This window comes from Chiloscyllium punctatum, chromosome 8 (genome assembly GCF_047496795.1).
Source record: "Chiloscyllium punctatum isolate Juve2018m chromosome 8, sChiPun1.3, whole genome shotgun sequence".
Classification (NCBI taxonomy): Eukaryota; Metazoa; Chordata; class Chondrichthyes; order Orectolobiformes; family Hemiscylliidae; genus Chiloscyllium; species Chiloscyllium punctatum.
The window spans coordinates 29,160,233-29,177,817 of record NC_092746.1 but is presented as its reverse complement, the minus strand read 5'-3'; the positions used below and the strand labels follow the sequence as shown (position 1 = coordinate 29,177,817).

The window sequence follows — 17,585 nt, the reverse complement described above, 5'->3', positions numbered from 1 at the left end:
TGTGCGAGATATGACAGTTTTGCTGTATGAGCTCAATTTGGCCCTGTAAATCTTGTTGCAGGTGACTGGGTCTTGCTACTATGCCATCTTTGAGGTTTCCATGTTGTAATTTGTGGTTTAAATGGTGTAAGTGTAAGCAGAAATTTTGGGGAACTCATGTAGCGTCATAGATTATTCAATGAGAGAGAACATTTTTTTGACCTGTTGGTAGAATGGAATGAGCTGCCAGAGGAGGTCATGGAGGCAGTTACAATTATAACATTTAAAAGACATGAATATGATTTGCAAGAATAGGAAGGGTCGAGAGGGTTATAGGCCGAGTGCTGGCAAATGGGACTAGATCAGTTTAGGATGTCTGGTGAAGACAAGTGGACCTGTGACTGTATAATAGTGAAAGCCATGCCTTCTGTTTGGGGAAATCTGACACGGTCTGGTTACACTCTTTTTTTTTTGTTATTCTATTCTTTCATCCATTTAAAGTGGGATATTGGGGATAGGAGTTAGTGATCACTGATGTTACACTTTCAGTTCAGCTGTTCTCTTGAAAATTCATCAATGTTTGATTTCGTCCAAAAATTGGTCTGTCGCAACCTTCCATTGAAAAGGATGGTGAGTATATAGCTCACCTTTTGGAATGACAACAGTTATAAATTTATTACAATGCAGAATGAAGCCATCGGGCCATCATGTTTGCACCAGCTCTCCAAATGTTTATTTCATTTGGTGCCATTTTCCTGCCTTCTTTCTGTAACCTTGTACAATGTTCATTTTTAAATCCCAATTAAATTGCATTTTGAATGCCAACAAAGCTGTTACTGAAAGAAATACAGAAACTTAATATAAAAAGCTTGAATCAAAGAAATTGCATTTATAGTTTCCAATTATTTCATATGTGTATTTGCAGGATCTCTGTTAACAGCAATAATGTTCAATCTCTCTTGGATGCAGCAAACCAGTATCAGATTGAACCAGTGAAGAAAATGTGTGTTGAATTCCTCAAAGAGCAAATTGATGCTTCAAATTGTCTTGGTATGTAATTAATCAATGCAAAGCCTTATTAATAGGGAACTATTGTGTAACAGTGATACTATTTTCATTTCACAAGCTTGTCTTATGTATTTATCCTATAGTGTATTGGTGACTCAGTGGTTAGCAATACTGCCTCACAATGCCAGAGACCCAGATTAGCTTCCAGGCACGGGTGACTGTGGAGTTTGCACATTCTCCCTGCGTCTGTGTGGGTTTCCTCCGGGTGCTCTGGTTCCCTCCCACAGTCCAAAGACATACAGGTTAGATGAATTGGCCATGCTAAATTATCCATAGTGTTCAGGGATGTGGAGGTTAGATGTGTTAGTCGGGAATAATGTAAAGTAATAGGGTGGGGGAATGAGTCTGGGTGGAATATTTTTCAGAGGGTCGGTGTGGACTTGTCGGGCCAAATGGCCTGTTTCCACACTGTATGGATTATATTCTATGGTAGCTAATTAAAACCAAGGAGTAAAGACAAATGATGCTGTACATAGAGACCTTGGTAACCTTCATTAAGGAAAATGCAGTGTCATCCTTTGTTGATAGTTTCCTTTTCTTTTCCGTTGGATTAAATATTGGATTGTAATGAATTACTCAACTAGTTTGCAGTTATTTTAATCAACCTGTTTGGACATGCTTTGACACATCTCCAGGCTAGGTGGGATTTGAACTTTAACCTCCTGGCTCTGAGATAAGGACACTACTACTGTGTTGCAAGAACCTTTCGACCAGGCTGTTCATTTACCCTGAGCACCATTAGATTAGGGATTGGAAGATTGGCTAGAGGCCACACTTCTGATTGTTCCTGCTAGAATATGTGAGTGACACTTAGGGTTTGATTTCTAAGCAAAGGTGTAGATTAGTTGGTTCTGAGTAGGTTTATAATGCTTTAAGGCTTCTCTGAAATTTGTGCAATTGATGCATATTCATATAAATATAGCTCCTGTTGTAAACCCCAGTAGGTCTCAAAATGACTGGTAGGAGGCCAAAGTTGCCACCCAATTTTTAAGACAATAAATTGGATCAGCAGAAAGTCCTTCAGCCCTTGAACCATGGCTGATCTGTATCTCTATTATTTACCTTTGATACACATCTTTCTTAAAAAAAAAAAAGTGTCTTGAATTTTTTAAAAAACCAAGTATCCACTGTCTGTGGAAAACCTAATTTTACTAATGGTATGGCTGCTGTTTCTTTTTTTAAAAAAAAGCCCTTTTGTTTTGGATTCTGCAACCCAGAGAAAATAAGATGTGTCTCCCTTTGGAATCCTTTCGTTAACAACTTGACTAGACTACACTTTGTTCATCAAAATTAAGAGGAATATAACCCTAGTTTGTGCAACCTGTACACATAAGTCAACCCATTCAGGCACTGGTATTGTGTTGATTCTGAAGTTATCTTCCAAAGTCAATATATTTTTTTCAGAGCATTGATTTCCTAAACTATCATTTCCTAGTCCACATGGGTCTAACCAAAGCTATGTACAGCTGAGGCATCCCTTCTTCACTTTTGTATTCTAGCCCACGTGAGATAAAAGCCAACAATCTATTGGCTAATTTTCAAACTGTGCACTAGCTTCTCGGGCTTTATGTAGATGCATGCCTAAATCCCTTTGCTCCATCACCATACCTGGTCTCTCAGAATTAAGAACATGAATCTATTTAAGCATATCATTTTGCAATGCTAAATTAGGCTGTGATTGTCATTCATGACTGGAATAGGACTAGGCCATTTATCTTCTCGGAGGAATTTTAATTATTTTAATGTTTAATGAATTAGCTATTTGTACAAGATATTTTAAAGCCAAAATTAGAGAACTGTGTGTGGTTTTTGATGTTCCATCACAGGAAATTTAAACCACAGGTTATAAACTGTAGAGCACTAAAAATGATAGCATGAAACTATGAAAAGAGTCAGTCATAGAGCATGCAAACAGAGCCTTCAGTCCATCCAGTCCACGCCAACCATGTTCCCAAACTAAACTAAACCCACTTGCCTGCACTTGGTTCATAGCCCTTCAAACTTTCCTATTTATGAACTTATCCAAATGTCTTTTAAATATTGTAACTGAACCTGCATCAATCACTTTCTCTGGCAGTTCATTCCACACACGAACCACTCTTTGTAAACTACAGGAGTTCCAAAATGATTCAGAATAAGTGTTATGATTCTGAAATGTGAAAATCATAAGAATTATACGAGAAGGCCTGCAACTCAGGAGCAGCTGCAATATCCATGCTACAGAAGTGATTTGAGAGATGGGATTATTTCAATGGAAGCCGAGTATGAAGAAATGCTGTAAAAGTTTTTAAAGTTATGAAGAATTTTCTTCCCATTATACCAAAACACTCTTCAGTCATTTTCTTCTGATTAGTCAACAAGGAGTCGACATTTAAAGTAGTTGCTGAAAAGGTTTAGTGTTTGGAATGATTTTCTCTTATATGGAGGTGTGTTGGTGCATGTAATCCAATGCTGCAGAAAATAATTGAACCTTTGGAGGAAAAATTTTTAAATAATTGAAAGAGATTTTGAGGATTGTTGATGAATCTGTGATTGGCGAAATATTTTCCTATTATGGAGTGATGAAATTTGTTTTTTAATCCTTTTGTCACCATTTGTACATGTCTAGATTAGAGTGGTGCTGGAAAGGCACAGCAGGTCAGACAGCATCTGAGGAGCAGGAAAATCGATGTTTCGGGCAAAAGCCCTTCATCAGGAATAGAGGACATGTATCATTTGTACGTGTCAACCAGCAATGACTGAATATTGTAACACTCCAGGAATCAATGTGTTCTTGTTGCAAAATTTTATTTTGCCTCGAAATAAAGGCCGGGCTTGTTATGTTTCTGCCTTATTACTCGGAACAGTTCATGAGTTACTAAATAGTCAGAATTAGTCAGAGCTGAAAGGGTCCTGAAGTAAATAGTGGCTTTAAGCAACCTAAGTGCTGTTAGCAGACTCCTAGCAGTTAGGATGAGTCCTGGGAGGAGAAACCTGTTAGCCATTATTAGTTTAGTACAGTTGAGTGGAGGAGAAGGGGGATTGAGGAAGCCCTTGTGTTGTAATTTTTTTTGTGCAGCTGTATAGAATTAGACTTTGAAGAAACCAAAGGCAGTATTAGCTTGGTGAAGCTATCTATCTATGGATAAACTGAAATCTTGACCATAGGTAGGCTGTGTAGTGCAGTTCCCTAAGTCTAGGGGAATGCAGACTCAGGAAAGGAGAGTAAATTACTTAGACTTGTGCAGAGTTTGAGGAGGCCCATTTTAGAGTGGCTTTTGAGGGAGTTCTGAACCTAGTTCTTGAGTGAAGAATCTGAATTGCTTGTACAGTTTTGAATCAATATGATGATACACAATGTCTCTATTGTCTGGGAATGTCCTGAGAAATCTGTTGGATCTGTCCTGAATGCATTTGGTATTTGATGTGTTCTTTGGAATGTTACCCATATTCCCTCAATGATTATAAGTACAGGAATAGAAGAGAGATTTATTTGCACACTATAAACCTTTTTGCTTTAGTAAGTTTTTTTTTGTAATGAACTAGATATTATTTGATTGACCTGTTTTTGATAGTGAACTAAATTCAATCTGGTACCTGTAAAATTGGCAATATCACTGCCCTTGTAAGTACAAACTTTGTTATACTATGACCAGTAGAAGAGTGGGACTAGCAAAGGAATCAGTTCATCCCTCCAACTTCCATCACCTACTCTGTGTGATCATGTTTTTGTTTACAGGAATAAGTGTGTTGGCAGAATGCCTTGACTGTCCAGAGCTCAAGACTTCAGCAGATGCATTCATTCATCAGCATTTCACTGAAGTTTACAAAACTGATGAATTTTTACAACTTGATGTTAAAAGAGTAACTCATCTGCTGAAACAAGATGCACTGACAGTTAGAGCAGAAGACCAGGTACTAACAGCCATATTCAAATTCCTTTCAGAAGCCCTCATTATTCAAGTAAACTTGCTAAGCATTTAAAATCAAATGTTGTTACTATGACAGACAACAACAGTGATTATGTATTAGTATTGAGTTTGAGGTTGGATTAGATGGGGAGAAGACCTATTTATTAATGTTATTTCCAGCTGAATACAAAATCGCTTAGAAAATAAAAATGCTTTCTCTGTAACATCTTAATGTCTTATTTATTTTAGAGATAGAGAAAAAGCTGAATTAAATATTAATTTGATAAAATTTATAGTTTCACATCTTTGATATACATGTTCAACATATATATATGTTTTCTTCAAATATGATTTATTTGTGTTGTTTTATTTCTGTTCCATTGTAGGTTTATGATGCAGCAGTCAGATGGTTAAAATATGATGAACTCAATCGACAACAGTACATGGTTGATATTCTGGCTAAAGTCAGGTTTCCATTAATCTCTAAGAATTTCTTGAGTAAAACTGTCCAAGCAGAATCACTTATACAGGATAATCCAGAGTGTCTTAAAATGGTTATTAGTAAGTATCAGTTTTGCCAAATCATTCCTTTCTTAGTTTGAGTGGAAAAATATATGATTAGTTTAAACTTTGTTCTCAACTAAGTGGATTTTAGTACTATATAGATGAGAATACTAAGGTGAGGACTTTTTTTTCAAATAATTAAATTTAAAATTTACTTAAGTCTGTTTTTTGACATATTTCATAATGACCTTTTTCAATGAGTATTTACTGTGCTTTGATCAGGATAAAGATAAATTACTTTAGTATATCTGCGTAATAAATGCAGCCAAAGCATAACGAAATCATACACAATAATGCAACAGAATAATAAATTGTTGCTGGATATAATAGGAATAATATGTTGATCCAAGGGTGGTCATTGAATATTTATTGTGACCAGAATGTAATGCAACACATTGATATCACACTTGAATCAAACATATATTTATTTGGAAACTGGTGTTACATGAGCTAAATCACTGTCATTTTGTTCCAGGAAATGATTTTGTCTTCAATAATTTGGTTTTGGGTGAATTCAGGCAATCTCAACCCAATAATCTAAATAAAATCTGGCTATAGATTTTAACTAAGTATCACTTAAGGGGTAAGGTGATAGCCTTGAAAATTTTCATTGAAGTGAGCCTTTGCTGTTAGAGGGAAAGCACATTGTGTGGCAATCGAGAAAATCTTTCCAGCCACCTTGACCTTTTTCAGGGAGTGACATTCCAAATGGATTTTGAAACACTACTTTTATTTAACTGAACACCCAGAATATTTTGGGTATTCTTTTTTTTTCATTCTGGACAATTTCGCTATCAAGGTGGTATGCGCTATCATCTTCTGTCTCCAGAGGACAGAGAAGAGTTGGGAGAAAGTACACGACCACGACAAAAGAAACATGATTATCGTATTGCATTGTTCGGTGGATCTCAGCCACAATCCTGTCGATACTTTAATCCTAAGGTAAACGTCTGAGGGTGTTGGGGGGTGCGGGAGGGTAGTGTAACTGAAACCACGGAAAACGATTCCATAGATATGGGGTTCGCCTTGTACTGCCTTTTGTGGTATAGCAATGAAGGGGTTGTTTGTATCTTGCTGCTTTGGAGAAAAAACATATTTCGTGTGGGATATATCATCTTGTTCATTTTTAAAATAACATAGTTGCTCCAGATCACTTTGAAAATGTTTAAATGTGGGTGTAATGCTACCTCAAGATTAGTTCTAAGTATTTTAACTTTTGATATAATTTTTGACAAGAATCTGACATAAATTGAATTTCCTTTCATCTTTGGGAAATATTACCATTACTCTAATACCACCTGAAATGTTCAGTGTAATGTGCCAAATTAAATGAGATGAATTAGCTCTTGCTATGTTTTGCACTACTCCAGTTGGTCAAATTCCATTAATTGGGAGATAGTTTCCTTAAATGATATAATTCTTTGCACAGGATTATACTTGGATGGATATTCGTTGTCCATTTGAGAAACGTCGAGATGCAGCGTGTGTCTTCTGGGACAATGTTGTGTACATATTAGGTGGTTCACAGCTTTTCCCCATCAAACGGATGGACTGCTACAATGTGGTTAAGGATAGCTGGTATTCTAAGCTTGGTCCTCCAACACCTCGAGATAGTCTTGCAGCATGTGCTGCAGAAGGCAAGATTTACACATCTGGTGGCTCTGAAGTAGGTGAGTTAACTGTTTATTCAGTGATGCACTGCAGCAAATCAACAATGCTTCTTTGCAATCTCTTCCTTAATCTCAGACATTTTCCACCTAGAAAGACAAGCCCAGCAGGTGCATGGAAACACATCAGCTCAACACGTAAACTGGCCTACCTTGGACTTAACTCACAGTTCCTTCACTTAAAGAAGATTGAAAAAGGTCCATGATCACCTTCAAGGGCAATTAGGATGAGCAATACATGCTAACCCTCTCGGAAAGCCTTTGTTTTAAGAGTTCGATTTTAAAATGTTTTTGTTTAAAACTACACTGTCCTTTTAATTGGGAAGTGCTCTGTATAATGAGTATACAAAGAAATGTAATTTTATTGTATCTACTTCATTATTGTGACCCTGAGCCATTTATAAAGCTAACGAGGTACTTCTGTTATTCTCCACTGTTGCTATCTACAGAATAAAAAGTCAGCGTCGTTTCAGAATTGGCCTGTAAATTGATAATTTATGCAAAACAAATCCCTGTATTTATTTAGGAATATTATTCAGTTGTATTACTTCTATTCTCATGTGTTGCAGTAACTGAGATCAGCTACTATAGAACAGCCCTGAATTTATATTTGTTACCCTGTGATCTGTCAAGTATAGTGGTACAAGATACCTTTGGCTTTATTCATTGGTCATCAAGAACATTTTATATGTTTTGACTGTGAATAAATATTAATGGTTTCTGAAGATTTTGCATGATTTGTCTTTTTCCTGATAAACATTTCATTGTAAACGTGATATGGCAAATATATAATCAGATGGTTTTGCCATTTGAAATTTGGTAGAAAAAAACATTTTGTTGAAGTTTTAGTCTTTCACTCCTCATCAGGGTGTTTTGCAAGAATACCAATTCAAGGGGACAACTAACATTTATGCTGCATAAAAGAAGAGTACTAATTGGTTGTCAAATTTACTTGGCATTTGTATTGTTGTGGAAAATGTAGCCATTAATGCTGATTGTTTGTTAGTGAATTACCAATCTTTTTTAAATTTTAAATTGGGCAGGTTGAATCTGATTGGTCAGGGAATTGCACTGAGAAATGTGCTATCAAATGGCTAAGTGTGTGAAAACTTAGGCTGACAACCAATTTAACATTCAGTTGGGTGCGTAGTATATGTACTTGTGTGCATTGGAAGCTACATACATTTAATATACAGGGTGATTTTCCTGACAGAGAACGTGCATATACAACACAACAATGCTCTTCATTATTCAGGGCAATGTCCTAACCAATCAGAGTCAACTAACAAAACAGGGCTTCAGTCAATTAGTATTAGATTAGATTCCCTACAATGTGGAAACCAGTCCTTCAGCCCAACAAGTCCACACTGACCCTCCGAAGAGTAACCCCCCCGACTAATCTGCTAACAACTGTGGACAATTTGGCATGGCCAATTCACCTGACCTGCCCATCTTTGGACTGTGGGAGGAAACTGGAGGAAACCCACGCAGACACAGGGAGAATGTGCAAACTCCACACAGACAGTCGCTTGAGGCTGGAATTGAACCTGGGACCCAGGTGCTGTGAGGCAGCAGTGCTAGCCACTGAGCCACCATGCCACCCCAATTGGTGTATTCTCCATGCCTCAATCAATCCATTTTTCAATCACCACTTTTTTTCATGTTGTATAAATATTAAATTGATATTCTTGTGAAGTGTCCTGCTGAGTGTTGTAATTAATGGATCCATAGGACATACTCATTAAATATGGATTCTTAGATTTCTGTGACAATTCTCTCTCTCAAATTATTATTTTTTGCCATTACCCCTCTACTGCAAGTCAAAAGCAAGAAAGCTGCAGCAGAAATTTGCCAGCTCTGCTGTAGCCTGAAGTTGTGAAAGCACTAACTTGAGCAGAAAACACTTCTTTATTCCATTCTGGGTAGGAGTACTTTTCATCTGTTTTGGGACTCAAGTTGAATTAATTGACATAGGTGATATAATTAATTGACATAATTAATTAATAGTATTGTCACACTGGCAAAATAAATTGCCTGCACATAAGATAAAAACATACCACACTTCTAGTTGATTGGTACTAGCCATTTTCATTATTTATCTTTCCTCCTATAGGAAACTCTGCCTTGTATCTGTTTGAGTGCTACGATACCAGAACAGAAAATTGGCATACCAAACCCAGTATGTTGACACCCCGGTGCAGCCATGGTATGGTGGAGGCTAAAGGACTCATCTATGTTTGTGGGGGAAGTTTAGGCAACAATGTATCTGGAAGAGTTCTAAATTCCTGTGAAGTATACAATCCAGCAACTGAATCGTAAGTGCCAGTAATTTTGGAATCTACAAATAATGTGCTTCTCCAAAGTTGTGGTTTCTGAGACAGCCATGTTTATCTCTTTCACAACTAATTTCCCCCCCCCCCCCTCTTAATTTTGAATTCACATCTTTCAGTTTTGAAATAATAATAGTCCTTCGCAACCTGTCTGCAGCCTTTGTTATGGTTGAGCATACCATTCTCCTCCATTCCCTCTGCACTTCTTGTTTTGGCATAAAATTATGTTTGCTTAATTCTATTCTTATCTATCTAATCACAACCAGAGTATCACCTGGAATTAATTCTCTTTCTGCTCCAACACCTTTTACTTTTCAATGTTGCACACAGATCTATCTTTGGCCTTCCTCCTGTTTCTCATCCATACATCACCCCCCTGGAGGCAACATCTAAAAGTACAATGTTACTCTTAATATGTATTCTGAGGCTACCCAGCAGCACCTCACCACCATCACTCTTGATTGCTCCACTCTTGCTAAATTAACATTATTCTTATCTGACATCCAGTATTGGATGACCAGACATTTGCACCAATTAAATATTTTCTGTCTCAACTCCAAATTCTGTTCCTTCAATATTCCTCCTCTTGAGACTAAGCCAGTCTGTTCAAAAATGGGACTGGTTCAGGTTAGGAAACCTGGTTGGCATGGATGAGTTGGCCGAAAAGTCATACAGTATAGAACGGACCCTATCGCGAAATTATATTTGATGTCCAGCTGAGCTTCTTCCATGTGTTTGTGCCATCACTAAGATCACCTATTTTCATACCTGTAACGTCACCTGACTAAACCTGTGTCTCAGTACATGTGCTGCTGAAACCCTCATTCATTCTCTAAACTTTCAAAGCTCTGTCACCAATGGCATGAATATTCACCTGGCACCCATTGCTCACTGATCTCATAGGCTCGTATGCAAGCACAGTATTGATTGTTGAATTCTCAACCTTTTTTTTTTAAAACCCTTCCATGTCCTCATTACTTCCCATCTCTGTCATTGTCATTGTCAGCCTCACAGTCCTTCTGAGATTTCTACACTCAACCAATTCTGGAATCTTGGGGATGAACTGTTTTAAGTGCTCCACCAATAGTGGCAATGGCTTCAGCTGAATACGTCCTAACCTTTGAAATTTCCAACTACTGCATGCATACACGCACGCACATCTCTCGACGTCCCGTTCCGTCTAGTGGCATTGCCTTAATAGCTTGGTGTCTTATTTGTTTCTGGAATGTCCCTGTGAAATCCATTCTGATGTTTTATTACAATAAAGGTTGAACAAATTCCTTGTCTCTATTATCTCTTGAGTCTATAGAATGATAGAAAAGTAACATCACGGAAACAGGCAATTTGATGTCCGTCTGTTTGCACATGACTTGCCTTTGTTTTCTGTGAAGCCTTGCAATTTTTTTTTCTCTTTAGGATAATTATCCAATTTTCTTTTGCATGCCTTAGTTATATCTGCCTTCAATATACTCTCAGGCAGTGCATTTCATATAATTTGATTTCCATTTAATAAGGTGCCACATCAAAGGTTATTGCAAAAAACAAAAGCTCAAGGTGTAGGGGGTAACATATTGGTATGGATAGAAGATTGGCTGGCTATAAGTACAATGTAGCAGAAAGTAGGAATAAATAGGTCCTTTTCAGGCTCACAGGTTGTCACAGGTAGTATGCCACCGGATTCAGTGCTAGGGTTTCAACTCTTTACGAAATATAAATTATTAGGATGAAGGGAACCTCAGGAATGGTAGCTAACATTGCTGATGACACAAAGATAAATAGGAAAGTAAGTTGTTAAGAGGACATAAGCCTACAAAAAGATATAAATAGGGTGTGAGTGAGCAGAATCTGACAAATGGAATACATTGTGGGGAAAACACAGGAAAATGTTTTTGGCAACAAAAATCAAAAATGAAGCATATTATCAAAATGACGAGAGGAGGCAGAGTTCTGAAATAGAGGAATCTGTGTCTCCAGTACACGAATCACGGAATGTGAATCTGCAAGCACAATAAATAATCAGGAAATTTGATTTTGTTTAAGATTTGAAGTACATTTGACTGAGTGGATGTGGAATGGGTGATCCCTCTTGTGGGAGAAGCTAGAAATAGGAGGTTGCCCATTTAAGACTGCATAGAGGAAACCTCCTTTGAGTGTTGAGAGTCTTTGAAATTCCCTTCCTGAAAAGAGAATTCATGTAGAATCTTGATTACCAAGCCAGTGAAAAATTATCAGGGATATATAGGAATGTGGAGTTGAGGTTAAAATCGGATGAGCCATGATTTTATTGAATAGCAAAGAAGGTTTGAAGGGCTGTTCCTTGCTTGTAACTTCACTCTCTAAGCATGATTTTCTTCAAGTAGCCATAGCTGTTTCTGCTAATCACCTTTAAGGGAGGCAATTGCCTAGTGGCACTATCGATAAACTATTAATCCAGAAACTAAGCTAATGTTCTGAACACCTGGGTTTGAATCCTGTCATGGCAGATGATGGAATTTGAAATAAGTAACAAAAATTCTGGAAATAAGAATCTACTGATAATTATGAAACCATTGCCAACAGTCAGTCAAATCCGTCTGGCTCACTCATGTCCTTCAGGGAAGGAAATGTGTCATCCTCATCTGATCTGGCCTTCATGTGACACCAGACCAACAACAATATGGTTGACCCTGAATTGGCCTCTGAAATGGCTTAGCAAGCCACTCAATTCAAGGGCAGCTAGGGATGGGCAATAAATGGTGGCCAGCCAGAGACACCAATGTCCCACAAGTTGAATACACTTTTTAAAAAAATCAGTGTCCTCTCATTCTGGATCATACTGCTAATTCTTCTAATGTGCTGCATACTGAATGTTCATATTTTTAAGCACATCTGTCAAGTATCCTGTCAACCTTCTCCAAAGAGAACAGCCCAGGTTATGTCAGCTTAACTGAAATTTTTCATCTGTGGAATGATTCTCAAATCTTTTTGCACCCTCTAAAACCTTCATGACATCCTTAAATTGTGATGTTTAGAACTGGAAATAGTATCTAGTTGAGGCTGAACTAGCATTTCGTACAATTTGATCCTAAGACTTTTGCACACTTGGCTCCTATTAAATCCAGGATCCCTAATAATCTTTGTTAACCACTTTGTCAATCTGTCTTGCTGCCTTCAATAATTTGTGTACATTTAACTCCTAGGTCCCTCTTATTTATTATAAATTAATTGTTAATTATTAATCACCATCATCCCTACTGAGTGTTGCTACCCCAACACAAACTAAGAATTAAATCAGCGTATAGCTCTCTCGCGCTCTCTCTCTCTCTCTCTCTCTCTCTCTCCGTTGCCAGTTGGTAATTGCAGTATAGTTTAAAATAATTGAAGAAAGAAACAGCCCTGTTTTGTACTGAGAGAATTTCATCACATACATCCCATTGATGATTCTACAATCGGCTTTTCTGGAAGTGGTGCAAATGCTGGGTAAATACACAATCGGACTGGTGCACCCTTTTCCAACAGGGCAGTACTCTATAAACGCACAAAACTAGCTTACACATGAAGATGGATATTTTGGATCTGGTATCACAGGGTAGCTGGCTTATGTATCCCAACATGTGTTGTTGCCTTTAGTATGTGGTTAAAAGGAGGAGTAATGTTTTAACCTGCACAGTGAATTTCTTTAGAATCATCAGATAAACCCTCTTCTCTGTTGTAAGTTCCTATTCCAGTTAGAATTGGATTGTTCTGCTGCTTTAGGATAGAAAGAGGCCATTTAGCCCATTACAGAACCTCTGACTCTTTGAAAGATCATTCCTATTTGCACTTCTCCCCATTTTTTCACATAACCAGAACTGCTTTCTTTTCAGACATGGATCCAGTTTTCTTCTGAGAGTTATTTCAGGATCTCTTCCACCAGCAGTGGTTTCAGAGTCACCATAACTCTCATTATAATCTTGTTTTATGTCATTACTGATTATACCTTTAAAATATGTCCTCTTGGTACAGACTGTTGGAAGGTTTTTCTTTACACTTGTCAAAATGCTTCAAGATTTAGAATATGGATAAATGCGAAGTATTGCATTTTTGTATAACAAACAAAGGTAGGGCTTATATAATTAATGGTGGGGTCTTGGGTAGCATTGTAGAATAGAGGGACCTAGGAGTGCAGACACATAATTCTTTGAAGTTTGCGTCACATATAGACAGGGTGGTTTAAAGACATTTGGCACGCTTACCTTCATTACTCAATCCTTTGAATATAAGAGTTGGGAAGTCATGTTGAGGTTTATAAAGGACATTGGTGAGATCTCTTCTGGAATACTGTGTCCAATTCTGGTCACCCAGTTATAGAAAGGATATTATCAAGGTGGAGAGGGTTCAGGAGAGATTTACCAGGATGTTGCCAGGTATGGAAGGTTTGAGTTATAAAGAAAGGCTGGATAGGCTGGGACTTTTCTCATTGTCTCTCAACCTCCTATGTTCCAACCTGAAACAAGTTTATAAAATGATCAGAGTTACATATAGAATTAATGGTAATTGGCTTTTCAGTAGGATGGAGGATTTTAAGAGTAGGGGACATATTGTTAAGGTGAGAGCAGAGAGATTTAAAAAAAAATAGAAGAGGCAATTTTTTTTATATACAGAGGGTAGTTCGCATGCGGAATAAACTTCCTGAGGAAGTGGTGGATGCAGGTATAATTACAACATTGAAAAACATTTGGATAGATACATGAATAGGAAAATTTCTGAGGAATATGGGCCAAGAACAGGCAGGTAGGACTACTTTAGTTTGGAATTGAGTGGCATTGACTGGTTGGACTGAAGGGTCTGTTTCCATGTGATGATTCTGTGATCTTTCTCCAATCTAGCCATAACCTTCTCTTTTTTTCGGCCTCTTAAAAACTGAAATCTCTTCATTCTTGATGTCACTGCAGTATATTTCCATGCACCTTCTCCTTAGGCTTCAACATCCTTATTAAGCATGGTGCCCAACATTTGGCTACAACATTCCAGCTGGGACCTAAATATAACTTTGATTTTCTACTTTATGCCTGTATTGATACAGTGAAGCATCCTGCCTGCCTTTTTATCAGCTTCAAGCTTTTGGTAGAGTGTCTGAAATTCTTTTAAGTGATGATCAGCAGTAACAGCATAAACTAATGTTTAATTTATTATGTCTTTCACAGGTGGACAGAACTTGCTGCTATGCTGGAGGCTAGGAAGAACCATGGATTAGTTTTTGTAAATGATAGAATCTATGCTGTTGGAGGACAAAACGGACTCGGTATGGTTCTTTATTTGTATTCCCTGTATCAAGATGGATCTCAGACCTAGTGCTGAAAATTTGAAATGTTTATGATATTATCTAGCTATGAAGTCTTTGAGCTCCAAGGACAATTCTAACATGAAGGTTTTTGCATATAGCGTCTTTAAGTGCCTTTACCTACCAGTCAAAAGCCAGCTGCTTAAGACATTTAAATTCCAGGCATGTCTTGTCAGGCCATTTTTAGATGGTGCAGATATTTGCTGATATGACCCTTGCACTATTAGGTACACACTTAAAATAAACACAGAAAATGCTGGAGAAACTCAGCAGTTCTGGCAGCAGATGTGAAGAGAGAAACAGTTAGTATTTCAAGTTCGGTATGATTGTTCGACAGAACTAGTCAAGTCAGTTCTGGAGCATGTATTCAGTACTATTGCTAAATGTTGTCAGTGCCCATAGCCTTTGCAGCATTTCTGGGACTGTTAGATGAGAAAAAAATGGATGTCCTTTTGATTTATCAGTGTTCTGATGTTTCTTTCCAATTAATATTGTCACTGGGCACTCCCTCTTTCTTGAGAGAGAGTTCTCAGCCTGTATACAGTGCTTCATACCTAGTTTCATTCTCTCTTTGCCAAAAGTAGCTGCTTAAAATACAAGCTTATTTCTGAATTCTGTCTATGACAGTAATATTTTTAGGTTTGTTCGTAGCAGTTGAGGTTCAGCTGCGTCACATTCCCCTAAAGTTGCAAATCAGAACCAACAGTGTAACAGTGGCTGCGCCTCAAAAGTACCTTCTTGTAAATAGAGCATGAAAAGCACTACATATATGCATGTCTTTTTTTTTCTTTTACAATTGTTGTTAGGCAGGCATGGAAATGATGATTGTTTGGCTAAGTGAAAAGAAAATAGTTGAAGTGGGATAGTCAACTAAAATTGATAGGCAATAGAAAAGAAAGATAGTCAGTCATCAATTTGAAAGCAATGTTTTTCCTTCTGCTTGTTAATAAAAGTTGGTAATCCTTCACAACACAATTTACTCTGATTATTTTGCACTTCCATGTAGATTTTTCCAGCTGGAGTACTATGCATCATTCTCCAAGATTTCCATATCAGCCAATAAGCTTTGCTTTAATATTTATAATACATTTTAGTGTGTCCTCCAAATTAGTCCTTGCTTTGGTTTTGTGCTCTTTGCTCACTCCTTTGAACAGAACATATGTCTGATGCTCAACATTTTGCATCATTCACTTACTCCTTTGCAGATATCACGAACTGCCCTTTAGTATGTTTTTATTGTATCCTGCTGTGCCACAGGAGATTGGAAACTTGATTCTTTATCCCTTTCCTATCTGAGAGTTGGCTAGTGGAGTTTGTCCAACATTTCTTCTTAAGAAAACTTGCCCATTCCAAGTGTTAGTCCAGTAAACTTTCTCTGATCTTCATACAAAATATTTGCAGCCTTCCTTAAATAAGGAAATGACTGCTGTGCAGAGCACTCCAAATGTGGTCACATCAGTGTTTGTATAATTGAAGCATAACTACTTTTGTATTCAAATTCCCTCGCAATTAACAATAATCTATTAGCTCTCCTAATTTCTTGCTGTACCCATTTACTAACCTTTTGTGATACATACACTAAGACATATAGATACTTTTGCAGAGCTCTGAAATCTCTCTCCATTTAGATAACCTGATTTTCATTCTTCTGCTAAAATGGAAAAGTTGACATTTTTCCATCATAGTCTATCTACGAGATGACTTTGCTCTCTACAGTCTTTTGTAGCCTCCTTGTGTTCTCTCCACAAGTTTTTGACTATTTTTATGCTATCAGCAAATTTGGTAATCGTACCTTTAGTATCTTCATCCAAGTCATTTATATAAACTGTCAAAAGTAAAGGTCCCAGCACTGTTCCAAGTGGAATACCACTCGTTACATCTTGTCAAACAGAAAATGAATCATTTATGTCTACATTCTGTTTCACGTTAGTTAACCACATTCTATCTATAACAATATTTTATCCTTACACCATTAGTGTGAATGTTAATCATCCTTATCTCAGTTTTAGTGCCTGCTTAATTTACACATCAATTTCTTTGTTTTTCCAGCAGCTGTAAAATATGATTGAGGAAGATTTCAAACCTGGCTGAGCACCTTTTAAATTAAAATCAATACCCAACACATCATCTGCTTTTTCATGAATGTGACCACTACAAGTCACTTTACCCTCTCACCTAATGATAATCTGTGTCCTGATTTGCATTTTACAACAATGTTAACAATGACAGTTTGTAAATGCTATTTTTCAGTATTTTGTCCTGTACTAAACGTTTAGCAGGACAAATACATGTTAAGAGAGAATGTGTGTCCTACAATGGTTTTAATACAGTAAAATATTACAAGGAACTTCACAGTTTGGAATCCTATCTAAATAGTAGGGAAAATAAGAGGTGACTGAAGACATTGAAAATGTAGGTTATAATAAGACTTTTAAGTATGAAAGAAGCACGATGCTGGTCACAGTTCCAAAAATATGGAAAGAAGATTGAAGGCTGCCAAGGCTCCACCCTGCTCAATTCCACTGCATTGCTGCTTAATCCTCTACTCCAGAATCCTGCAGCCTTCCAAATTAGGTCCAGAGTCCCATGTACCTCATACGAGTGCAAGAAAAACACATGTCCCCACCATTCAGAGAATCAATTCTGTGGCTATCAAACTTGATGTCTTAAGGTCTGTCTAGCACAAAAGGGAAGGAATAATATAAAATAAGCCAGAAAAGAAAATGGTTGTATTGAAACTGTGAAAACTGAATGCGTGAAATATAATGAAGTATAAAACTTCTGG

At 37.3% G+C, this 17,585-nt stretch overlaps 1 protein-coding gene across 1 annotated transcript in view; it reads left to right on the top strand.

Annotated features, from left to right (window-relative positions):
• klhl7 (kelch-like family member 7) overlaps positions 1-17,585 on the top strand; it is a 33,604-nt gene that overhangs the window by 11,009 nt on the left and 5,010 nt on the right. Inside the window, exons 4-10 of the mRNA XM_072575308.1 lie at positions 905-1,029; positions 4,766-4,941; positions 5,324-5,498; positions 6,301-6,443; positions 6,931-7,171; positions 9,282-9,483; positions 14,664-14,761. Coding sequence (XP_072431409.1) covers positions 905-1,029; positions 4,766-4,941; positions 5,324-5,498; positions 6,301-6,443; positions 6,931-7,171; positions 9,282-9,483; positions 14,664-14,761 — 1,160 coding nt within the window. The remainder of the gene's footprint in view (positions 1-904; positions 1,030-4,765; positions 4,942-5,323; positions 5,499-6,300; positions 6,444-6,930; positions 7,172-9,281; positions 9,484-14,663; positions 14,762-17,585) is intronic.